The following is a 27,203-nucleotide window of genomic DNA, read 5'->3' on the forward strand; positions in this document are numbered from 1 at the left end:
TATTAGGTATTTGTTGTGTAAATGGGGAATGACTGAAGCAGTCCTAACCCAAAATCCTAATATGAAAGAGCAGACTGTAGTATCTGAAAGCCAACTTGTAGTAGGGTTACAATCAATCCTCAGTAACAGACCAAGGAGAATATTTTAGAAAAAACTGGCCTAAAATCAATATCAGCTAGTAATCTATTTCTTGACGATTTGGGCTTTAGCTAGTTAACTGTAGAATTTCCCTGTTCTGATTACATAATTTCAAAGGAGACGAAGTTAGAAAATAGACTTTATTCACACTAAAAAATGGCAGTGTCATAGATTTATATGGAACTGTGGAGAGGCAGAAATGTTTGCCCCCTTTTTCTATGGATGTGAAGGAGCAGGGGCCTGTTTTCCCTTTAGCATATGGTTACTAGACAAGACTATGTGCAGGGAAGTCTCAGGGGTGATGATGACGTCTTCCTCTTCTAACACGAATTTCTTGAACAAATACTATGCAAATGGAATATTCCATGCAAATGATATGTCCATATCAGCACAAAGGTCTGATAATCACAACTGCCACCAATTACTACAGATATGTGATCTGTTTATGACATTTTTAGATCGTGAAAAATGGAGAGTTAAAAGGATACCCATTTATTTAATGAATAAGTTTCTTTGTAATAACTAGAATTACAACTAGAATCTCTCTGTTTTCAAGAAAGTCATATGGTCTGAAGAAGTACGGCAGAGTACACAACACATTTTGTTACTGAGGATTACAGTATAAAGTCAAGGACAAAAGCTATTTTCCATGCCAGAATTATCAGATGCAGGAGTAAAACTCTAGCACATGAGCAAGGCCTCTACATCTATTGGTTATAAATGACATCATGCTTTCTAAAGAATCATGCTCATTTTTCCTATTTCTACGAAATTGTATAGTCTGGAGCTCCCTCTCCTGGATTAACATGATTTTATCAATTTCTTCATACTGTAAACCAGAGAGGCAGAATTTATCCACAGCAATAAATCATTTAATGGATGTTTGTGACTTTTCTTTCTTATAAAAGGGGACATTCTTTTAACCCAACAAATAAAGTCATTTAACTCCATCAAACAATAAGGAGAATCTCACAGATAAAAGGGAGAAGAAGGTATCATTAAACACATTACCTTTCGGCTGGAAAAATGGCCATGTTTGCCTAATTTACTGTTAAGTGCTTCAAGAAACATTTCATCAGTGACTTTGCCGACATTCATGCAAGCGTCATCGAGGATTGCAATGATCCCTTTGTGCTGCTGCTCCACGAGGTCAACAATGATCTGATTGTTGAAGTAGTCAATCTGTAGGACACAGCAAGGAGGCAATTCTGAAGAGAACAGTGACCAGGCCAGGTTAAACCCTGGTACCCCCATTTGTATCAGGAGTTTAGATAAAACTACTTTAGTGTCAATGTGTGAGTGACATTAAAGAAGTCTGACACTAAAACGAGTACACATTCTAATAGAGATTTATTTTTAAATTTCTTTGTTAACTTTCTATCATGAAATACATTGTCTGAGATTAGTATAGCCCAAAGCAAAGATAATAAGGTAGACACCATTTCTCCCATTACAAACTCATTTTAATCCTGCCTCCAGATCCCACACCCAACCCTACTCCTTCATACCAATCTGCCTGCCATTAATCATAAGGTCCACCTTCCACAAAGGGCCAACAAATAACCTTAAAGTATTATCTGATATACTACTTGATAATAAAGTTAAGGTACTACACAAAACTTGCATTTTTATAAAAGCAGGGTACAAGTTAAATGTTTAGTTTTAGAAATTTTGTGCAATATGTTCATAACGATGGCTGTGGTTGCCACAAACTGCCTCGTTTACCTTTAAATACTCTTAATGTGTCATGCATGCAGATGGAAGGGGTGGAACTGTGCACTAAAGTGGGGGCTTTAACTGAAATGTTTGGCAGAGTTGCCTTCTACTTGCCAGTTCAAAAGTTCTGTTTTCATATAGAATATGTATACTAAAAAATTTCAGTCTGTTAAACAGCCTTACTCTGATTCAGCCTCTTCAGATACTCTTGTGCTGTGCAGCAGTGGCTCTATGTGTAAATGCTGTGCACTGAGGGTACACAAAAATATCAATATTATGTGTACAGAGTAATGTCTCATACCAATCAGATGTCCACTTGTTATTGTGTTTGTTAACAACCCTTTATCTCTTAGTGTTAAATAAACTCCACTTAAAACGGAAAAAAAAGAACTTGCATTTTTAGTTACATGACCTTGAATGACTAAACTCCAAAAGAGCATTTCTTTCAGTTTCCCCAAAGTTAAAAAGCTTATTCAAAATTCTATTGAATTTTGACATTTTTCTAGGCATAATATAAAGAATTTAATTCTGAATAAATAAGTATCTATAAAAGATAAGAAAAAGCTTTTCCTTTACTTCCTCAAGCTGAATGAAGTTATACATAACTTCTGGCTTTTCAGCAACTCTATATATACAAGGTTTGTCCAACAATCCTCGGCCACACCTGTTTATTCTGATAGCCTGCAATGCACCTATCACCACACACAGAGGGCACACAAAGGTCCAACTCAGGCAAGCTGCACGTCACAACGAGGGGCAGCTTATGATCACACAGTTTAATCTGGTGTGTTGCTATGTCCCATCTTATGCAGGAGTTACCTAAACTGATCGTTGTCTCCATTACCTTCTGTAAGGTCTACATACTCATAATAGACCACTCAAGTAACTCATGTATTCCCATTTCATGCTTTAAAATCCAAGGATTTATGCCAGCTATTTGTACGTGGCTTTTAGCTCCATTTCTAGTCTTGCATATTCTCTTCTGTATCTTATGGACTGAAACCTGTAAACTGGGTAGTTTTTACTTTGTTTTCTATACTTTTCTGATTTGTCTAAATTAAAGTTTCTCAATTAGGAGGAATTTTGCCCACCAGGGGACATTTGGCAATGTCAGGAGACATTTCTAGTCAAATGGGGTAGGGGTGCTACTTGCATTTGGTGGGTAGAGGCCAGGGATGCTGCTAAACATCCTACAATGCATAGAACAGCCTCTACAACAAAGAATTATCTGGCATAAAATTTCAGTGGTACTGAGGTGAAGCAATGTAAGTCTAAATATTTACTTTCATTATGGGCATTTATTACATTTCTAATTAGGGAGAAAAGTTATTTCTATCTTTGCAAAAAAATCCTAATACTACTCAAAAAGCAGGAGCTCTATATTAATAGTTGACATCTTAGGGACTATGAAATTAAAGACCAAGTCTTTTGTTCCAGGGACTAAAGAATTACCTTCCCTAAAATTCCAATTACATTACTAAAAGCTATTGGTCTCCGCTAGTAACTTTCAGTTTGTAAGTTTAATACTGCTTCAAACATTGCTTAAACCAGTAGTTTTCAAACTAAGGTCTTTCAGCAACTTGGCATTCCCATGAGGTTTGCTAAGCGATACCAGGAGCCAGAAGAGTTGTGATGGGGTAGTTTAGGGACATAGGGCTCTGGCCTCTCATCCATACTCCAGATAAAACAGCTTTGTGCTTGAGTGTCAAGTTCTCAATAGTTAAAATGATTTGCAAACTACAGCATCAAAAGCTTCTAAAAGTGAATGTATCAGAGAGATAACCAGACATTATGAACCTCCTGGTGGAAGTTCACACACAATCTATGAAATGGGCTGTGGAAAAAAACTGACCCTGAATCCAGTCAAGACTCTAGATCTAACAACCAATATACAAGACATGCAAGAAACAGAAAAACATATTAAATGGCACCTGAGGGATGCAATTAGCAAAATCCAGACTGTGAGAAACTCCACAACAAATGACTCATTCTCTTCAACACAAGATTGCAAAGAGAGGTCATTCAAAGAAAAAAAGAAAGATTAAGGAGAAAATCTATAGATATGTAAGAGACCTATCAATCAATCATAATGAAAGAAACTTATTTGGATCAAAATTTAAACTGCAAAACAACAATCAGAAGATAACTGAGGAAATATGAAACATGTATACTGACTGGACATTTTATGATATCAAGGAATTTTTGTTAATGTTTTAGGTATGATAATGGTATTGTGATTACAGTTTTTGTAAAACTCTTTTAGAGAAATACATGGAAATATTTACTGAATAGATATCCAATTGAATAGATGAAATAATGTGATATCTGAAATTTGTTTCAAAATAATCTGGGAGTAGGTGGGTATAATACAGATGGCATAAGACTGGCAATCTACTGGTAAATGTTAATGCTAGGTGATGGGTATATAGGGTTTACTGTACTGTAGTCTCTCTTCTTAATGTGTGTTTAAAATTTTCCGTAATAAAATATCTTTTAAAAGGAATCACTACGTTTAGAAGTTTGGGGTTTTACCCAGAACAGAGATTCTAACTGTGGGGGGATCTGGCATGTAGTGAGTAACTGTTACTTTGGGGTTAGCCTTCTGCTCCCTCTAGGACAAATATTTCTTGGTTTATTTAGCTAAAATTTTTTGCATTTTGGGATTCTTGATTCTTTTTGAGATGTTTGGAACAGTCTACTGCATTACTTACTCTGTTGTCAATTATGCCTATGAAATTTGATATTTTGATTGTTAAAGGATATTTTTGACTAGTACCTTGGAATCACATCCAAATAACAAGTTTTATGATTACATTTGGTATTAAAAATCCAAGCTTCAGTTATATTGTGTATTATACAACAGTTTCATTCTTAGAAAGCTTCATATACACTTAATTGAACTGAATTAAATTTTAATTGTATTAAGAGAGTTCACTAGTTAAATCAAACTATAGATAATTCTTATATAAAGTAACTCTTTGGTTTATTTGCAAATAGGTAAAATTTATGCCAATATACTTGAGCAACTTTTTTATAGTATTCTAACGTTTAACACATGATGGAAGGCAAAGATACAATTTTGAGGCAGGCAAGCTATTTGTTATATCATTGTCTCTTTATTTCAGAATGAGAGGAAATAGAAAATAGAAAGGTAGGAAGGAAGATAAAAGTCATTTAAATATAGTATTTCAAATAATTTTTTGCTGCTATTATATTGGATAACAAAAAACAAATATTGGCTTTATTTTTATTCTCTGGCAAGAGGATGAACAATCTTATAAACTCAAACTATGGAAACTTAAAAGTTTTTGTATCTTTCATTTTCAAAATTGCTTAAAAATACAAGTTTACAAGAAAAATTACTATGTCTCATTTCTATCATAAGCAGAAGGTCTTATCATAGGAAATTTAAAAACCGAACAAGTCATGACTTTTAGCTATGATCTCTGTGGTTTGCACCATGGACCCATTATACTTTCCAGCTATATCTTACTAGATTAGTTTGCCTCTGACAAATACAAAAGTCCCCAAAGATTGATGAGAGTAGAGGTGATGGCTGAAGTGTAATACACAAGAAAATGGAGATGAAAGTAACACAAGTGTTTTAATGCCCAGGTTTCAGAGAATATAAACAACATTAACTGAAGATAATAAAATACCATATAGTCTACAAAGTAGAAGAGGAGAAAAAGGAGGAAAAAGGGAAGAAGAAACTAGATTCTGAAGCAAAGTTCAGCCAATTTAAGGTAAAACTTAATAAAGTATGCTAAACTCTAATAGACAGATATGAACCAGAAAGCCCACGTGGTATCAGTCATAAAGTGAAAACAGGTTTACTGGTTCTAACTCAGGATGTTCTGGGCACCAACAAAGGAGTCTATCAAATTATAGCAATCCCACCTGAAAATGATGAAATTAATTGTATTTACATATCCCAAAAAGGAAAGCTAAGGTTCAGATGTTTCAAGTACCCCCAAAAGATCAAGAAATACCTAAAATAAAATTTGACGTTATCAATAATATAAGAAACACATGAATGCATTTTCCGTTAAGAGTCCACTCACGTGTTTCCAGGGGATCCCTTCCCGCTGGTATTCCTCTTGTTCTTGCTTCAGAACCAGCTGAATAAATAGCTGCTGCAGTTTCTCATTGCAATAATTGATGCAGAATTGTTCAAAACTACAAGAAAAGGAATAAATTAGGTTTCAACAAATAGAAAATAGGCAACAAGGTTTTAAGTATCTTTTCCAGTTTACCTGTTGTTGTCAAAGATTTCAAAGCCATAGATATCCAAGACACCAATAACAGTGTTTTTCCCATGGACTGTGGTGTCATAGTTCTTGACCTCAATAATATCATTGATGCGAGTAACGATCCAACAAAAAAGGCGCTCATATATTGCCTGCAAGGAAAATAGCATCATAAATGCTTGCCCATTTGGGAATGAGTCCTCTGTTTGGATTTGTGATCAGTTTTAAATTCCTTTCCCCCTTCTCACTGTTTAGCATAGCCATTACTAGCCTCAGCAGAACAATTGAAAATGTAGACTGTCCATTTAAAAAAAACTCAAACTACATGATTTATGCAAAACTAAAGTAAATAGCTTGTATTTTTAAAAGATTATTACTGGTCATTACACCAATTCCAACGACACCCTCCAAGCATGTTTCCCTGCCCAGCTATATCAATAGTTTGCCTGATCCCTTGAATAAGCCAGTTCATTGCTTTATTATTAATTTCATCAATTATAAAGAGTTGAGAACTAGTGAGTTAATATCTATGATCTATTAAAGCTATATGAATTCTAAAAATATAAGTATTGATTTCTAATGCTAAATGAAGATCTGAGCCAAAGATCAAGGGTTGAAATTCCTTGAGAATCAAACACACATCCAATGCACAAGAACACACACACTAAGCCACACACGGACAAAGGCACCACATGCTAACACACATTCACATCCCGATACACGTGTACTCTGCAATGTCACATCATTAGAAAACTTTCTTTAACGTATCCTGCCTGCTACCCACTCTCTTCACCCATATCCATTACCTCCCCTTTACTCTTCAATCCACTCCAGTCTCCTCTTACATCCTATTACTCCATTGAAATGCCTCATCAAAGACTCCCAGCACCTTTACATAGATACTTTCTTGTACCTCATACGGACATTTTGCTCTGTCACTCAGCATCACTCAACCTAGGTTTTCACTGCCTTCTTGCAATACTCTTCTCTTTTTGGATAACAGTCTTTCTGACTTTTACTACTTGTTCACTGGATGTTCCTTTTTGGTGACCTTTGGTAGTCTCCTCCTCTATCTGACTTCTAAAAGTTGGAGTTCTTCTTGGTCCTCTTCTCTTCACTCTATAGCACCTTCTAACTCATCTCACCCAGGATTAAATAATACGAATATGACTCCTAAAGGTATTATCCAAATCCAGACCCAGAGAACAGTCTCTGAGCTCCTGACTCACAAGTTTGACCGTCTACCTGACACTGACTCTTCGATATCTCACAGCCATCTCAAACTCAAAGAACTCTTGATCTTTCCTCCTCCAACAACTGTTCCTATCCTACTTTTAGCCACAAATAAATAGCACCACTTAGAAATTCACTCATTTATTCAACAAATATTTGCTGAATACTTATTACATATAGTTTGTTAGAGATACAGGTCTAGGCAAACACAAATATGGTCTCAATCTCCAAGAAACTTAGGGAACAGAGTGAAGGAAAAAATTATTCTCTCTGTCTCTCTCACTTGCCCCCCACCTCGCAGACACATATCCACACTAAAGGAGAGGTACATGGGGTCTTAGGGGAATTTAATCTATGCAGTGCTCAGGGAGGTTAGGGAAGGCCTCTCTGGGAAAGTGATACTTGACCTGAGACCAGAAGGATGAGTAAGAGGCAGCCAGGCAAGAGAGTAGAGAAGAGCAGTCCAAGCAGAGGGAACAGATGTGCACAGGCCCTGTGACTGGAAGGAGAAAGGGATCAGGATAATCTGTGAGGACTGAGAGAAGACTAATATGCTAGGCTGAAGAAAGGGGGGCTGGGTATGGTAAGAAATGAGGCGGGAGAGGTGGGCTGGAGCCAGACCATGTTAAAGTATTATCCTTGCTTCTCTCATTCTCCACATAATAGGTCCTATGGATTTTATTTTCTCAACACAGTCCATTTCAAATCCTCCTCCTCTCCCCATTTGTACTTCCACCTTACTGGTCCAAGCTGCCCTCATCTCTTTCCTGGATTAACATAATATCCCCTTAATTGGCCTCTTTGCTTTCATTCTTACTCTAGCCCTCATAACATTCTCCATACTAAAGCCAGAATGATCATTTTAAAAATGCAAACTTGCCAGGTGCAGTGGCTCACGCCTGTAATCCCAGCACTCTGGGAGGCCAAGGTGGGCAGATCACCTGAGGTCAGGAATTTGAGACCAGCCTGGCCAACATGATGAGACCCCATCTCTACTAAAAATACAAAAATTAGCCAGGCATGGTGGTGGGTGCCTGTAATCCCAGCTACTCAGTAGGCTGAGGCAGGAGAACTGCTTGAACCCAGGAGGTGGAGGTTGCAGTGAGCTGAGATTGTACCACTGCATTTCAGCCTGGGTGACAGAGCAAGACACCATCTCAAAAAAAAAAAAAAAAAAAAGGTCGGGCGTGGTGGCTCACGCCTGTAATCCCAGCACTTTGGGAGGCCGAGGTGGGCAGATCACAAGGTCAGGAGATTGAGACCATCCTGGCCAACACAGTGAAACCCCGTCTCTACTAAAAATACAAAAAATTAGCTGGGCGTGGTGGCGGGCGCCTATAGTTCCAGCTACTTGGGAGGCTGAGGCAGAAGAATGGCATGAACCCGGGAGGCAGAGCTTGCAGTGAGCTGAGATCGTGCCACTGCACTCCAGCCAAAAAAAAAAAAAAAAAGCAAACTTGAGTCATTGCCCCTCCTTAAAGTCCTCCCTATTGCTCTCCATTGCACTTAGGAAAAATTCAAATTCCCCCAAGACTAACTTACAAGAGTAAAAAATGAAATAGACAGTAAACTAATCAACTAGTAAAACAACAACAAAAGTTAGACATGAGAAAATACAATGCTTGCCACACAGATAAATAGACAAAGGGTTAAAGTTTATGATATGCTAAGATAGAAATTGACAATAAAAAGATAACAGCTCCAAAGAAAAATGTACAAAAGATATACCCAGGCATTTCTTAGAATATGTTTAAATACTCTACAAAAATATAAGACGCTCAAATACACTAGTAATGAAATAAAAGTAACAATAAAATATTACCATGCAATCATAAAATCAGTAAAAATGAAGTTTAAAATAAGTATATGGCAGGTGTGGTGGCTCACGCCTGTAATCCCAGCACTTTGAGAGGTCAAGGCAGGTAGATTGCTTGAGGTCAGGAGTCTGAGACCAGCCTGGTCAACATGGTGAAACTCTGTCTCTACTAAAAATACAAAAATTAGCTAGGTGTGGTGGCACACTCCTGTAATCCCAGCTACTTGGGAGGCTGAGACAGGAGAATCACTTGAACCTGGCAGGTGGAGGTTGCAGTAAGCCAAGATTGTGCCACTGCACTCCAGCCTAGATGACAGAGCAAGACTCCGTCTCAAAAAATAAAAATAAAATAAGTATACCCTTTGACATGCCAAGACTACTCCTGGGAATCCATTCAACTGAAACAAAAGCACTAGTGTGTAAGCACAGATGTATAAAGACGTGCAGCATTATTTGCAGTTGCAAAAAAGGGAAGCAAAGTGGATGACTTAAAAGGAAGATGGTTAAATAAATTGTGGTACTATCACTGCAGGCTTGGTACACAGACCTGGAGGACATTACGCTAAGTGAAATAAGTCAGGCACAAAAAGACAAATATTGTGTGATCTCACCTCTATGCAATCTGAAAAAGTCAAACTCATAGAAGCAGAGAATAGAATGGTGATTACCAGAGGATAGAGGATGGGGGTGGATGCAGAAAGTGTGAGACATTAGTCAAACGGTAAAGTTTCAGTTAGACAGGAAGAATAACTTCTGGTGATCCACCGCAAAGCAGGGTGACTGTTGTTAACAATAATATTAATAATGTTTCAAATTGCTAAGAGTGGATTTTAAATGTTCTCATTACAAATAAATAAGTAAGTGAGTAAGAGGTATGCTAATTAGCCTGATCGGATCATTCCATAATGTGTACATGTCCTGAAATATCCCATTGTACCCATAAACATATACAATTATTATCAATTAAAAATAAATAAAACTTAAAAAAAATGGATCAGAGCTCAGTCAGTTGACTCTGGCGAAGCATTATTGAGTGAGAGAAGCAGCACAGGAGGCCATGAGAGGAGCTGTGCACATGAAGCCCTCGTGAGCACCGCCCCCAGTCAGCTTCCACTCTTCTCAGAACCTTTTCTGGCAGTGATGCTTACATCTGGGAGTTTTACTGAGGCTTCAATGGCCAAAAAGTATCATTATGGTTTCCAAAAGCCTTAATCCTCTTTCAAGAATGTCTGAATACACACTCACAGGATTTCACTCGAATTCCAACTGTGATCAACACCAGGTGACAGAGGGTCAGTTACACTCTCACCTTGGCAAAGGCGTCTCTGCCGTAGCTGGCCTCTTGTTCTGTGTGCTGCTTGTCGATGATGTCACGGCCTGTAGCCACGGTCCGGTAAAGAAGGGCTTTCTCAACCATGTCTGTCTTAGTAGACAGCAATTCTGCTATGATAGATACTACTTTGCCATTCTCAATAAGAGGCGTGTCACCATCTACTACAAATTTTAAATTTCCCTGTATCAAAAGTGAAAAAAAATAACACATTATGAAACATTATGTCAAGGATATATTTGCCAATACAAAATATAATTCAGGTGACCTTGTTTGTACCTATTTTCCTAAATACATTATACATCTCAACATATAAAAACAGAGTTTCATCTACTTTTTCCCTTTCTCTACTCATTTATCTTTTTGTTTTCAGTGATGTTTTTGATAGAGAGAAGTTTTACATTTTTATGTAATCAAAGCTATGAATCTTTTGCCTTAAGATCTCTCTTTCTTTGGTGTCATACTTAGACCATTCCTACTCCAAAGGGTTTATGAGCATTTGATGTTTTCTTCTAATGCTTTTATAGTTTTTTTTCCTTAAATTTTTTATTTTATTTTATTAATTTTTTTTTTTGAGACAGAGTCTTACTCTCTTGCCCAGGCTGGAGTGCAAGCAGTGTGATCTTGGCTCAATGCAAACTCTGCCTCCCAGGTTCACACCATTCTCCTGCCTCAGTCTCCCAAATAGCTGGGACTACAGGCGCCCACTACCACGCCCAGCTAATTTTTTGTATTTTTAGTAGAGTTTCACCCTGTTAGCTAGGATGGTCTCAACCTCCTGACTTTGTGATCTGCCCACCTCGGCCTCCCAAAGTGCTGGGATTACAGGCGTGAGCCACCGCGCCTGGCCTTTTTCCTTAAACTTTTTAATCCATCCACAATTTATTTTGGTATATGGTGTCAAGTAAGAATCTAACTCTATTTTTCACATGGTTATTAGTTGCTCTAACGGGATTTATTGAACAGTCTAGCTTTTTCTGATTTAAAATGTCCCTTTTTCTTTGAGACAGGGTCTGTGACCCAGGCTGGGATGCAGTGGTGCATTACGGCTCACTGCAGCCTCAATGTCCCAGGCTTAAGCAATCCTTCCACTCCCAGCCCCTCCAAATAGCTGGGACTACAGATGTGTGCCACCACGCCTGGCTAATTTTTGTATTTTTTGTATAGATGGGGTTTTGCCATGTTGCCCAGGCTGGTCTTGGAACTCCTGGGCTCAAGCAATCTATCGACCTCAAACTTTCCAAAGTGCTGGGATTATAGGTGTTGAGCAAACCTGCCCAGCTGAAATGTCACCTTTTTAATATGTTAAATTTCCTCAAGTGTTTGAGTCTACTTATATTCCACTCATTCAATAAGCAATACATACTTATTAACCATCTACCAAATGTCCAGCACATTAACCAATCAGTTGATTAATCTGTTCACCTGGTGCTGAATTTGTGCAAAGAGTTATAAAGTACTACAGCTGTCACTATCATTTTAAGTTTGGTAGAACTAGTCATGTTCTCTCTCTTCCCTCACCCTACCCTATATGACGCTTCTTTAATATACTTTACTTGATCTTTTTCCAGAAAATTCTAGAATCAATAGGTCAAGTTAAAAACAAAATAAAATTTGTTTGGATTCTGAAAGGGATTGCTGCACTGTATTTAAAAACTAATTCAAACAGATGAGACAATTTATAATACTAAAGTCTTCCTAGTCAGGAATATTTATTGTTAAATTGCTATATAGTATTTTTCATAAAGATCCTGTACATTTCTGATTCATTTCGAGTTAAATCTTGCTATATTAAAAGTAATTTTTATTCCAGATTTGAATCCATGTTGTCATTCATATTGTAAGATTATATGTTCAGTGTATTTTAAATATCTCTAATTATATAAATGTTAATGAAAGAAATCTGACACACAGTTCTTTGCTTCTAAGTTTGGTGTGGTATAGTGGGATACAAGTGGCCTATGAATCTGCCAAAGTGGTCTATGGTGTTGGCTCTGGGATGAGCTGGCTGTGCCTTTGAGGCAGTCATGACCCATCAGGGCCATTTCCCAACCTGCAAAATGAGACGATCAAAAATCCAATTCTGATAACCTACGATTCTATGTTTCAAACGCCACTAGAAATGTATACACTAGTAGTCACATCACTGCTGAATTATTTTATCCTTAAAATTAACCAATTCAAAGTTTGACAATACCAGTAAAGACAATTAACTGAAGTCGTTGTCTCCAACCCTATAGTGGCTTGGAAAATGCCTCATAATATTATAAAATGATGGCAAGAATCACAGACACAGTAATTTCTCAAAACATGTACAAAATTTTCTCTGAATACGTTTTAAATCTACAGGGAAAAAACAAAGTTTTCTGAGAAAGCATCCTGTTCTCAGCAGAAGACAATACATTCTGAGAGGTGTCCCTACTCACCAAGTGCAGAATAGTAGCCAAAATCTTATACGCTGTTTGGATCTCCTCAGGTTTGAAGCCAATGACTTTCATGGCATCAGCAACAACTTTGAATTCGGCAGCATCATTGATAGAACACTGGGGATGAAAATGAAAACCTCAGGTTACAGACATTTCATATGAGCGTTAAAATTCAACAATTAAAAAACTAACTTTAAGTTATACCAAGGTTTTGCCTTCGTAGTAAATCACTTGAGGGGATGTTGAGTCTCCAGAGAAAATAAAAATGATTTCAGGAGTTGCAACATTATTTAGCACGTACAAAGCCCACTTGTGTGTGAAAGTCATCACCTAAAATAAGCACTGTGCCCTTTTCTGGAACCTTCAGTGAGGGAGCAAGTCCTCAGTTGGCTCAGACAAGCTGATCCCCACTCCGTGATCAGTGAAGGCAACCGTATGGAATGTGAGATCACAAATGGAAGTGCTGAATGTGGGAGCCTCCAAGATACATGCTTGGCTACTGTTTGTGGCTCTTTGTTCCACAATCGTCTTGTTTAGGCTGGCAATGACACTTCACTCTCATATAATCAGGTGGTTTATTTTCCAAGTGAGGCAAGGTGGGCCCTCAAAAGCAAAACAGCCAGCCTCAGTCATTCAGTAAGCTATTAAATAGTCTGGAACTAGAACTTCATTCTTTCACTCACTTGATACGCATTTCGCAAGTCAGCTCTACTAACTGGTACAGGCAGCTCAGAGATGAATCACCTACCCTTTTAGAGCTGTGGCCATCCCACTGGAAATACAAGTGCATAAACAGAAATTCACAATAAAGCAATAGTAACTGCTTATATTAGTTTTACCACAGCAGCAGCCACAGAGGCTTGACCAATCCTTTCCTCAGTAAGTTTCTCCTCTTGTTTGGATACAGAGACCTGGCCTGATGCTCACTTGTTGAGGAAGGGCCCTGGAAGGGGACCTCTCTGCCTGGTGAGTACAAGTTCCTCTAGTGTCCAGGAGACAACCAGACCAGCCCCTCCTCCTCCTAGGTTTTTGCTTTTTCCTTGGGCAAGATACTCAACTTCAGTGAACCTCAATTTCCTCAGAAATAAAATAGGCATAACATATATCTTACAGGGTGGTTGTCGGAATTGAATGAAGATTTATGTAAAGCACCTCCCTAGTACCAGCACATAAAAAAAAACACTCAGCAGTATCAGATATTACTATTATTATAAACTGCAACCATGTTGAAATCAGAAAGTAACTGGATAAAATCTAAATGTCCTACTGTGGGGAACTGTTGGCTGCTTACCTAACAGTCATCCTCTACGCTCATTTATTTCTTGCTGATCGAACCCTGATTTGTTCACTCCTAAGTGTGCATGCCCTTTGTGACTGGCATCCACCTAGCCTCAAGAGGTAAATCTTCACTGGTCTAAACTCATCAGAGCGATCTTATTTCCCTTACCAAAATGGCTGGGTAGCCACAGGCATGGGATGCCATTCTGATCAATGCAACATGAGGGAAAGTATTTACAGGGGATGAGTGGAGGAGGGTTCTGGGGAGGTTTCCCTAGCTTATAAAAGGACATGAGCCATGAACATCTCCTTTGCATGTGACTCCTGGAACTTCTGATGTCATTTTGGGACTACAAGGAAAACCAGCCTAAGAGGACAAAGCTGTCCACTGAGTGTGGCAGAGTTGTAAGTTGGGGAAACAACCAAAAAAATACCCGGGTCCCTAACAACATCGTTAAAGCAATGGATTAACTAATTCTGGAACTGTCCCATCTCAGGGTTTCCTGTTATGCTAGATAATTTTCTTATTGTTTTTGGAGATTTTAATTGGGTCTTCTCTTACCTGCAACCCCAAATATCTTAATTGTATATGATTCCTGCATTTTAGGACTGGTTAAGATACAGACAGTACAATACTTCATAGTTATAAAAATTATTATATTAATTTATATTTGTTTGCATGGAAAGATTATAATAAAAACAGGTTTATTTAATCAGGATTTATTGTATGATTCCATTTATAAATACAGACGCAAACCATTATCAATAATCATCTCTGTATGATAAGATTTAGTGTATTTTTGTTTCCTTTTGGTTTATATTTTAGGTTTTGACTATGATCATTTATTACTTCTTTGTTTGTCTTAGGAAGCAAAAAAAAAAAAGGTGGGGAAAGCAGACATGGAAATTTTTGATAAAAAGGGAATCTAAGCTAAATTTAATCTAGAAAAAAGGCTATTAATTTAATATTTGCTTTCTGTGGGGACTCTACATGACTTGGTCAAAAGTAACTTAGTCAATAAGACAATTTGACTGAAAACAAACATTCCCAGTCACTGGCTTTCCAGGCGTTGACTTTACAATTCTTTACACATCTTTAAGTGCCTCTGGCTAGTTCTCAGAGAGCTGTAGTGTTGCCCTCTATTGTTTTTTGTTTTTAATTCATTTTCAGCCAAACATGCCTGCTCTCAGATGACTGTAAAAGTAAAGTTGTTGTAACCTAAATGTCAAATAATGGAAAATTAATTGCAGAAACCAAAATATCATTAATTTCTATGCACAGCAATAAAAATACAACTAAACCAATAATGCAGGTATAATTAGTTTATTTTAATAAAATTTTTAAAGAAATACCTCCCATGTCTTAGATCTTTTTCCTTTATAGTTTCTTTTATTTCTCCCCCAACTATGAAAGCAATAAATTTTTTAATATAGAATTTTTAAATAAGGAAAAACAGAACACAAACATCCATAATCTCACCCATCCAGAATAATTAATACTGTGATCTATATCCTGCCATATCTTATTATACGCATTTATATACCTTCCCTCCTATGAAACAGGATAATAGTGTAACTATTATCAACAAACTATTATTAGAATTAGTTGTAAAATTACTAGCAGAAAATGAACTAGAAATAAAAGAGCAAAAATATGCCTGCATATAAGTGTATGCAAGTGCTTGTATGCAAGAAAAGAGAAAAAATGGAAAAACTTGAAAGTTGAATAGAAATGCCTCAAAGGCCACAAAACTATTTCTAGGGTGCATCAAAATCAATATTCGAACAAACAGTGAATGGAGAATCAAAGTGCATTTTAATTTTGTCTTACTAACTTGCCTTTGGCCAAATCATACGGAATCTTCTTAGGAGGTAGGCTTCCTAGTCCTATCAATATTTTTACCATGTCAAAATAAAAGGAATAGGGATAGGATTAGAAATTAAAATACAACATTGAACATAGGAAAAAACTTCTTTCCCGTCAGATGGTGATAAAATATCACAATTGATTTTAAGCAAAGTTGTTGATTCAAAAATGTGCTGAATCTCTGTCCTTGAGAATTTAAAAAATAGAAGAGAATAAAAGAGATGCTTATTGGCCTAAAGGCAGCAGGCTTGACCAGATGATTATTGAATGTCTCTTCCAATTCTTTGATTGATTTATATCTGAGCAATCTCAAAGAGGAAATTCTCACCTTTAATTGAGCTCCCACATGAATATAGTTGTAGGATGAAAGGGATTTCTGGAGATGTAGAGAGCGCAGTATCTGCTCTGAACCTCCTTGGAGTAGCTGAAAAATATTTAGTTAGAAATAAATTGGCCAGATGTACACTGAACCAAACGTGAACTTAGTGGTAATCTAGCTTTTATTCATTTTCTGGGCTTAATTCACTTATGTCTTCCTTTTTCTAGCTTTGAAGAAGTTTTGTTTGTTGGTTTGTTTATTTTTTTAAACCTTCAAGGTAAATGGGCTTCAATGTCATCAGTTACAGAGAATGTTATGCAGTCATAAAGAAAATTAATCTGAAAATGTCTCATCTCATTTACAATATAACTGGCATCAAAAGTTCTTGCTTTGAATGCTGTCATTTGTAAAACAGGATCCTATGCTCTGTGGTGGTTGCTTGCTTAGCAGCCTCATTACAGACAGGATGTAGTTCTGTCTCAGAATTTAGAGAAAGTCAATATTGCTATGGAAGTAAGAAGCATCAGCAGACAGTCATATGCTGAATCACACTGGAAACAAACAGCTTTTCCTCATCAATCAGTACCTCTCAGGAAAGGAGGACAGCTGGGGAACCATGATCGTAGTGTTGGATAAAGATAAATTTTAATACTTTCACCCAAGTGGGGAGAACACTGGGAAAAAGTTACAGGTTATTGAAATAAACAGAACTCTTTTAAATTTGGTAGAAAAATAGCTTATTTAAAACATGGCAAATTGCCAACAAAACCATAAACACAATATTGATAGTGCTTTTATACAGAGCATGTTTTTGGAAGGTATTATGTTTATATTCTCTAAATTAAACTGTATGCTTTCATTTACTTAAAAAGTCTAATTATCAGATTTTAAAAATTGATTTTTAAAATGAATATATCAGAATTTATATATACAAATGAGTAGTGTCCATCAAAGCAGTTACCTAGAAGAACCTGAACTCGACTGAATCGCATTCAGTTGTATTGTCACCATTCAGTTACTTTCTGTTAGCCTTGATTTATATTACTTTGGGCTTTAAAAATTACAATATATCATACTTGTTCTCTAAGTGTAAAGACTTGCCAACAGGAGGGCTATTTAAAAACTTCTGCTTTAGAATCTAAAGGCACTTTTGAAATACTCAAATTTTTTTCTAAACTTGATGGATTAAAAAAGCAATTCTCCCTAAAAGTTATAAATCTGGATTTTTTTTTAAAAGTAATCATATTGCTTTTAGTCTGTATGAGTGAAACAAACTGAATTTGTATTCTGATCTCTGGAACTCCCAAATATGGAAACAACAGCTTCAATTCAAACTAAAACAAAAATTAATTTAACATTTAGAATGTACCATTTCAAAAGCTTCCACAGTCATTAAAGTGTTATCTACACTGCAAGAAAATATGGGGGATGCTCACCCAAGGCAGTCATCTGGTTGGCTAAGCTCCTGCCAGCTGGGTGGAACAGTCATGCTCATTCAAGCTCTTAAGCACGTAGGGCAGGGGGTGTGGTGCATGCGTGTGTGCATGCGTGCATGCAAGACATGTTGTGGGGCCAATGGAGATGAGGGATGCATAGGACAGGGGAAAGCCCAAGACACAAATACTCATTTCCTGCACAACTGGGCAAATGATCAATTATCTGTATAATGGATTACTAACCTGATAGAAAGAATGAAAGCTTCTTTCTCCTGGCTGTTGCACAATCACTCGAGACTAAGACAAAACAAATAAAAATGGTTAACCTGAAAATGTGCCCCTAAAATAAAACAGTAGCCACTTTCTTAGGGAACTGTCAGGCCTCTGTGCTCAAGCCTACACACGTATACATTCAGATGGCCTGAAGCAACTGAAGAATCACAAAAGAAGTAAAAATGGCCGTTTCCTGCCTTAACTGATGACATTTGGTGCCATGACTTGGATCGGGGACCTCCCTTGGGAGATCAATCCCCTGTCCTCCTGCTCTTTGCTCTTCAGGTCCTCTTTGCTCTTTGTACCTCAGGTCCTCAGACCAACCAGCCCAAGGAACGTCTCACCAATTTTAAATCAGGTAAGCGGCCTCTTTTTACTCTCTTCTCCAACCTCTCTCACTATCCCTCAACCTCTTTCTCCTTTCAGTCTTGGCGCTATCCTTCAATCTCTCCCTTCCCTTAATTTTCAGTTCCTTTCCTTTTCTGGTAGAGACAGAGGAGACACGTTTTATCCGTGAACCCAAAACTCCAGCGCCGGTCACGGACTCGGGAAGACAGTCTTCCCTTGGTGTTTAATCACCGTGGGGATGCCTCCCTGATTTTTCCCTCCAAACACTCCACTGGTGTCTGATCACTGCGAGGATGCCTGCCTTGATCCTTCACCTTGGTGGCAAGCACCACCTCCCCTGGGTGTCAAGTGCCACCCCCGCCCCCGCCACTGCCCGTGTCTCTACCCTCTCTTTGCTCTGGGCTTGCCTCCTTCACTACGGACAACCTTCCACCCTCCATTCCTCCTTCTTCTCCCTTAGCCTGTGTTCTCAAGAACTTAAAACCTCTTCAACTCACACCTGACCTAAATCTAAACGCCTTATTTTCTTCTGCAATACCGCTTGACCCTAATACAAACTCTACAGTGGTTCCAAATAGCCAGAAAATGGCACTTTTAATTTCTCCATCCTACAAGATCTAGTAATTCTTGTCATAAAATGGGCAAATGGTCTAAGATGCCTGACATCCAGGCATTCTTTTACACATCAGTCCCTCCCTAGCCTCTGTTCCCAATGCAACTCGTCCCAAATCTTTCTTCTTTCTCTCCTGTCTGTTCCTTCAGTCTCCATCCCAAGCTCAGAGTCCTTTGAATCCTTTTCTATGGACCCATCTGACCTTTCCTCTCCTCCCCAGGCTGCTCCTCACCAGGCCGAGCCAGGTCCCAATTCTTCCTCAGCCTCTGTTCCGCTATCCTATAATCCTTTTATCACCTCTCCCCTCCTCACACCCGGTCCAGCTTACAGTTTCGTTCCATGACTAGCCTTCCCACCTGCCCAAAAATTTCCTCTTAAAGAGGTGGCTGGAGCTGAAGGCATAGTCAAGGTTAATGCTCCTTTTTCTTTATCCGTCCTCTCCCAAATCAGTTAAATATCCTAAAGACCCCATGGATTATATACTTATCTAAGAATGAGTCTTCTCTATGGGGTTTCCCCTGCAATTCTTTGATAATTCTTTTTATTGCTTAAAACAGAGGTCCCTAAAACTTTCTGAAGAATGAAACTATTTTGATTTTTTTAACCTGGAGCCTAAAGATGGAATTTGGTGGTTGGGGGTGGGATAAGGATTAGAAGTGGGGAGAATAGGAAGGAATGCTTAGGGAGGAATATTCTCAACATTCCTTTCCCCAGAGTCTGCTGGCATTTCAAAAAGCAATGCCTTATATCCTGTAATAAAAGTCAGTTGAGCAAGATCAATCCATAGGGACCTCTGCCTTAGATGGTTCCAAAAAACACCGCTGTTAGGAGAGGGTTCAAAATATGAGTTCATTCAAAAGGACCCTTTTGATTGAATATGTATTATACATAAAGTGAATTCATGAAACATTTTGGAAAAAAGACTGATAATGATACCTGGCATTTCCTGTCCTTTTTCAACTGACTCTGATAATACATTTATTTCCTTAACAGTCCGACTTCACTATAACAAACAAAAATAAAGATTATACTGCATTATATGGTCATAAAGGATGCTATGGCCTAATTGGGATAGGAAACCCTTAACTGAGAAAACCTGTCAGCTTAGATCTGTGTAAATTCAAGGTGGAGACTTAATTTTATAAAGCACAAGCTTAACTGTAAAAATGAACTCTATGTATTCTCTTGCAGTCATGTCCACTGATAATCAAGATTAGTTAAGACACAACCAGCTGGGTGCAGCAGCTCATGCCTGTAATCCCAGCACTTTGGGGGACTGAGGCAGGAGAGCTGCTTGAGCCTAAGAGTTTGAGACCAGCCTGGGCAACACAGGGAGACCCCATCTCTACAAAATAAAAAAAAAATTAGCTGGGTATGGTGGCCCTTGCCTGTGGTCCCAGCTACTCAGGAGGCTGAGGTAGGAGGAACGCTTAAGCCCGGGAGGTTGAGGCTGCAGTGAGCCATGTTCACGCTACTGCACTCCAGCCTGGATGACAGAGTGAGACCCTGTCTCAAAAAACACAAAACAAAACCAGACATAACCTCTCTGGTGGTCCCAAGAAGAGAATTCTAATTGGAATCCTCTAGAAATTGGGCCTATTTTAAGTTTTTACTGACCAAATAAGTGCTTCATAATTAGGATGTAAGACCACAAATTACATATATGTTACTATAAAGCAATGAACAAATAGAAACTAGAAGAAAATGAAATATCAAATTAATTAAAATTAAAATGTATAGAAGATGGTGATGTACAAAAAGACTAGAACTGATTAGTCTTAAGATTGATTTTCGGCTAAACCTTACCCAGAAGTTGGCACATACTCATACCTGTGCCCCCACCCATTCACACGCATAGCTAAATCTATCTACAAAGTCCACAACTTTTTCCAACTTGACATTGTAAGTGCTAAGAAGAGAAGACAAAAGAAGAATATCTTATCATAAAAAGCTAATCCAGAAGGGAGAATAGGATTTAAAGCTATTTTGAGTCAATAGAAGAAATTCTATAATTTGTTTAAACATTCAGCACTTAAAACATTACCCTCAGAAATTAAGCACATTTTACCTTTTCCAGTAAGTAGTTATTGATATGCCCACCAATAGGGTCACCCTTGAAGTCAAAGTTGATATCCATGTATTTTCCAAACCTGCTGGAGTTGTCATTACGGTTGGTTTTGGCATTTCCAAAAGCTTCCAAAACACAGTTGGACTTAAGCAACATATTCTTCACTCTTTAACACAGATACACGAAAGTCATTATAAAAACTTATAGAGACTAGAATTTTTTAAAAACTGGATTTTGCTGAAACACATACAAATATTTATACAAAGATGCTGACTCCAGCATTGTTTGCAATATCAAAAAAACCCAAACAACTTAAATGTCCACCAACAGGGATAAAAATAAATTTTTGTTTCCCAGTATAATGAAATACTATACAGGTGCTAAAAAGAATGAGGTACATCAATATGTACTCACATGGAAATGTCCAGCATATATTAATGAATATAAAATCAAGTTGTCAAACAACATGCATTGCAGGATCCTTGTGTGTCTATGTGTGTGTACACATGTACGTGTGTGTGTGCGTGTGCATGCACATGTGCCAGCAAATGCTTAAAAATTGGAGGGATTGGCACACCTTACTATGGTTATCTAGACAGGAGACTGACGGAGTGGGCAAAGTAGGATTTCAGGGAACTTTTATGCCTTCAACTTAATTCTGTAATTTTTGTTTTTCCTTTTATAAATGTACATATTTTATCTACATAAAGAAAAATTTTTAAAAGATGTGTTCTGAAAAGGGAAAGAATAGGTGATACAGAAAATGATACAATTTTTAAGGCACTTGCTTATAAAACCTGGAATTGTGATATTTTATTGTACTTAGTTATACATCACAAATTTAATCTTCACTAGTTCAGAAATTGCTCATTATTTTGTTTGATGCTGTATGGTACTTCTCCTTTGTACCAGTCATTTAATGCATTCTTTATTCGATGAATGATAACTTTCTATACAGCAGTCCCTCCCAATGGATACATTTTAAACTTCATGCTATATCCTTGTTTTCATTCCACTGATAAAATTCCTCTTATACAGGCATACCTGCAGAAATAACTTTGGCCTCTGAAATGACTTGATGTGGCAGATCTACTGTTACTCCCACTAATACTGGAGAGTTCAACCTTATCGCCTCATAAACGAAAGCATATTTTAAAAACGTGTGCATAGGGAAACTGCTTGTGATAAGATATGTTTGTGAAAGACTAGTAAATTTATATATGCCTTACTCTACTATAGTAGGTGTAAAATTAATTTATTTCTCATCTAGTTGCTCTCCTGAGCTCCTAAGGAAATTAAGAAAACTTACACACATCCCTGTCCTTGTCAAACTAGATTGCAAAGTCAGAGTAACAAGCAGGAATGTGTTACAATTAAGAAAAATGCCTCTCCTGACCCAGCAATGCAGCCCAACGTGATGAAAAGAAGAAAGGGCACGCGGGGTAGTGAAGTGTAAGCGCTCTTCTTTTACACCAACCCAGTATCCTTTCTTCCTATTCATAAAACTGAAGATTGTGATGTGTAGATGAGGTGGGACTCTTTACTAAATTAGTACTGAGCTTTGAAGTAACCAATTAGGAAAACAGTTTCTCTCCTCAAAAAGGCTGTGCCACATAATTTGAGTCTTGTTGCTTGATAGCTATCACCCATTCATCCCTTACATATTTGTTAAGCAAATACTATGTGCCAGCTGCTCCCCTAAATGCTGGGCCCCAGACAGTAGAGACCAGCGTTATCACTCATCTTTCCGTGAACAACAGCACATTATGGCATGAAATCCTTTTAGAAAATGAATCTTGTTCAGAAATTCCACTGTCAGTGGGTTCTGAATGTTGTAATGATGATGATGGAAAGGCATGGGTCTGCCTTCCAGAGTCCCACTTCTCTCAGAACACAGTTTTTTAAAAACCCTGGTATGGTGAAAAGAGCAAGGAACCTGTGAGAGCTTGAACAATAGAACCTACCAGTATAAATTATAACAGCTCCACTGACCACATTCAAGTCAACAGTAACAAACCAGGATGGGAACACTTTCAACTGCTTCAGAGTAATGATTCTTTTGGTCTCATAATTAGGTAAAGCTTACCATAGTAGTATTTTTCTACTAAAAACAAATCTAGAAATAGATACAGTGAAATAAATAAAAGTACAGAGACAATATGCACTTAAGAGAATCAAAGTAGCTTAATCATCAAAAAATGCTCAACCCATAGGTTTAGACCCCAAAAATGCTCAACCTGTAGAGTTTAGGCCTAGCCAAGTCTATAGAGAAAATGGAGTGCTAAGAAGAATTCCTCCCCATTATTAGAGTGCCCTTACCTTTCAACCTCTGCTCTCTGACTGGGGTTGGTGATGGCCGCAATATACTGCATAATGTACTTACTGGCTTCCGTTTTACCAGCTCCACTTTCCCCTGGGGGGAAAAATTGTTCAGGGCTTAACATAGTAATTTAAACCAAGAATAAGCTAATTTTTAATAGAATAATTTAAAAATCTGATACTGGTGATGCATTTAAAATCCCTCATGTTGCACTGTTTCATTTTTTTGCTTTTTTGAGTTATTTCATCCTGCCTTGACATGGTTAGTGGTTCTAACAGACGTGAATATGAGGAAGAAAATAAAACTATTACAAAACTAAAATAATGAGTAGACTACAAACAAAAATTTACTTAGGAAAACAGTACCAATGTGGTAAACTAAGACTAAAGTTTTAGTACTTGGCAGGGACTCATAGTCTAGCAGAAAAGAAATAAGGTAGTGAGTCAAACAGTGGTTACAACTAAATTCATATAACCTTATTTTCTGCAAGAGAATTTCTTTTAATCTTAAAGGGGACAAAATAATTCGTTTAAAAAATTAGAGCAATTTTAGTGAAAAAACAAAACAGCAAGCTCCAGACACAAGGTATCATAGAAAAAGCATGACAATTGGGATAATGGCTGGGGGATGGGGAAAAAGGAACCAATTTCAAAGTATCTATCAAAAATGTTAAATGCTTACGCCTTCTGACTCAAAAATTCCACTGGTAGAAATTTCTCCTAAGGAAATACTAAAAAATACTAACATAACCAAATAATAATAATGTTCAAAGGTTTTAAAATATTTCTTTTTTTTTTTTTTTTTTTTTGAGACGGAGTCTTGCTCTGTCGCCCAGGCTGGAGTGCAGTGGCGCGATCTCGGCTCACTGCAAGCTCCGCCTCCCGGGTTCCCGCCATTCTCCTGCCTCAGCCTCCCGAGTAGCTGGGACTACAGGCGCCGCCACTTCGCCCGGCTAGTTTTTTTCTATTTTTTAATAGAGAAGGGGTTTCACCGTGTTAGCCAGGATGGTCTCGATCTCCTGACCTCGTGATCCGCCCGTCTCGGCCTCCCAAAGTGCTGGGATTACAGGCTTGAGCCACCGCGCCCGGCCCTTTAAAATATTTCTATAGACTGTACTGTAAGTCATGGTTAAAATCTGGAAATTATATATCCATCAGTAGATAACTGGATAAACTGTGATTCAATTATTTAACGGGAACACTACACAATTATTAAAAAGAACGCACTAGCTCTACAGAAAACACCAATGAAAAGATATTTACTATATATTATTAAATGGAAAAATGAGTTATATAACAGATATAATATAATTCTGTCTATATAATTATACATTTATAATATAGTAACATGCAATTATGACTATATGTGTTTGCATATACAGAGAAAATGTATAAGGATAAACACTAAACTGTTAACAGCTGTTACTGCTGGAATTTTGGGAAGAATAAGGCACTCAAGGTGAAGAAATGTTTTGCTTTTACACCACACACTCATATAACTGTTTTTATTCTCCCCTTTAAAACCCAGCAATATTGTTTTCGTGATGTGTTTTAAACAAAACATAGTCCTAGGATATAATTTTCTAACTCCAACACTAAGTTACTTAACTCCTCTGACCTTTAATATTCTTGTCTATCAAGTAGAAGAGTAAGTGTTCTACATACCAGAGAGTTGGAATAATGATTATAAAAGTGTTTCTAAAAGCATAAAACCACCAGTGCAAATGTGAGGTATTATTAGCACCTGAAGAAATTTCCACAATTTGGGAGAGGCCATCCTGGGTCAGTGGACAGATATTTTTCTTGTCCCCATTTCACTACACGAGGGTCCTTGAAGGGCTCTCCTTAACGTAGGTAGTTTGGCTCCAGTTCTCGAACATGCGAGGTCTGCAGCCTATCTCGCGCCTATCTCGCGCCTATCTCCCTCCTCGCTGGGCTTCAACGCTCAGCCCCTTAGCTCTGAAAGCTTATTTATGGCCCGTATGCCTCTGTAGGTCCCTCAACACTAGCTCCCAAGCACCAGTCTGATTTTGAGTTCATTCTTCCTTTTCGTACCTCAATATTTCATTTTCTTGGTTTCATTTTGTTATTTAAAATAATTTTGTTACATTTTATCCAGTATTTTTATGTGTGTGAGATGGAAACATTTTCCATGTCAGCTCAATCTAACAAATTGGCCAGAAGCCATCCAAGTGTAATATGTATTCGTAAATGAACCAAGATTAGAGGATTATCAGAAATGATATAAATAATTCGGTATTTAATGTCCATCACTTTTCTCTCTCCTATAGAATTGCTCAGGCTTCTACCTTTAAAAAAAGATTTAATCAATTGTTTGGATTCTTGAGTATCATATAAATGAAACACATTTTGACTTTGGAAATACAGGGGACCCCCTCCAATTACCTGATATCACAATACAAGTGTCTTTTGATCGCCTCTTCATAGCCTTGTAAGCAGCATCTGCAATAGCAAAAAGGTGAGGCGGTCTCTCATACAGCTCACGGCCTTTATACTGCTCAATTGTGTCTCTTCCATAGATGTTCAACAACTTGTAAGGGTTCACAGAAACGACGACTTCTCCAATGAACGTATAGATGCGCCCTTTTTCAAATCTGTACAGAAGCAAAAGAAAAGGAAGACGTAGCTGTGGTTACAGAGAAATGCTGTATCTGTCCTATGAGTCTCTTATTTCCAAGCAAGTTCAAATAACCTAGGAATAATTTCTGAACTGACATTTCACTGGCTCTGAGTTAACTTGTAGAGAGAACGTTTGAGGCTGTGCCCCTTCAGATGCCATTGGTAGAAAAGACCAGTAGGGGTTAAAACCAGGCGAGAAGGAAGAATTTAACTTGTTGGAGGCTGGGGATTTCCTGTTTCCAAAATACAAAAGGGTAAGAAGATGAAAGCGCTAAAAAGAGTTGGAGACAATCTCAGAGCTCTAGGAGGAAAAGAAATAGAAGTTAAAGCAGATCCTGAAATCCACTTAGTCAGATTTTCAATTATAAAGAGGACTGTCATATACATTTATTTATTTTTTCTCCCTCTTGAACCTCACTAAAATGTTGGTAAATGAATATAAACAGTAAAATCCATAACAGAGAGAATGGCGGAGGAGATACTTCTGCTATAAATCAAATTTGTTTTTTTATGACTGCCTAAAGTTCCATGGTGTAGATATATCATTATATATTCAACAATTCCTGTTCCTTCCTACTTCTATGAACAATACTGCAGAAAACACTCTTGATACATAATCTTACAGATTGGTGCTTTTACTTCTGCGGTATAGATTCTCAGGAATGGAACAGCTGGTTGAAAGGCACATGTATTTTTAAAGTATACATAATACGATTCTACCTTTCCCCCATAAAATAGGGTTAAAAATCTAATCACATATGTATTTGTATCTGTACATAGATATATTTTATGAGTACATAAGCATGAAAAAATATGGAAGAATACATGTTATATTTTATGCATCATTTTATACACACAGTTAGGTGATGTGGAAGGAGAGAAATAAAGAGGAAGGCCACATGGGCAGGTGAGAAGAGGCCACAGGACAAAAAAAAAGGAATACGAAGCTTGAGTAGGTATGATATGACTGCAATTGTGCAACTTTATGTGTCTATTTAACAAAATTTTTAAATATAAAATTTAGAAAACCCGTATATATCCACTGTTTTTACACAGTAATCCACACGTAGAAACAAATGTGACCCAGAGCTTCAATGTTTCCACATAACAAGCGGTTGCCACCAACACGCTCT

General features: G+C 37.6%; 1 protein-coding gene across 3 annotated transcripts in view; it reads right to left on the reverse strand.

Annotated features, from left to right (window-relative positions):
- Positions 1-27,203, reverse strand: part of MYO1D (myosin ID) — a 386,969-nt gene that overhangs the window by 264,342 nt on the left and 95,424 nt on the right. For 2 of the 3 annotated variants that reach the window (XM_025361795.1, XM_025361796.1), the window contains exons 2-11: positions 25,837-26,045; positions 23,431-23,524; positions 21,112-21,277; positions 18,053-18,106; positions 16,383-16,478; positions 12,910-13,026; positions 10,463-10,666; positions 6,111-6,256; positions 5,919-6,033; positions 1,150-1,320 (exon numbers count right to left, since the gene is read on the reverse strand). In XM_025361795.1, the coding sequence (XP_025217580.1) occupies positions 1,150-1,320; positions 5,919-6,033; positions 6,111-6,256; positions 10,463-10,666; positions 12,910-13,026; positions 16,383-16,478; positions 18,053-18,106; positions 21,112-21,277; positions 23,431-23,524; positions 25,837-26,045 (1,372 nt within the window). Of the gene's footprint in view, positions 1-1,149; positions 1,321-5,441; positions 5,755-5,918; positions 6,034-6,110; positions 6,257-10,462; positions 10,667-12,909; positions 13,027-16,382; positions 16,479-18,052; positions 18,107-21,111; positions 21,278-23,430; positions 23,525-25,836; positions 26,046-27,203 lie in introns of those variants that run through there. The other variant, XM_025361797.1, reaches the window with a different exon arrangement.

This window comes from Theropithecus gelada, chromosome 16, assembly GCF_003255815.1.
Source record: "Theropithecus gelada isolate Dixy chromosome 16, Tgel_1.0, whole genome shotgun sequence".
NCBI classification, from domain to species: domain Eukaryota; kingdom Metazoa; phylum Chordata; class Mammalia; order Primates; family Cercopithecidae; genus Theropithecus; species Theropithecus gelada.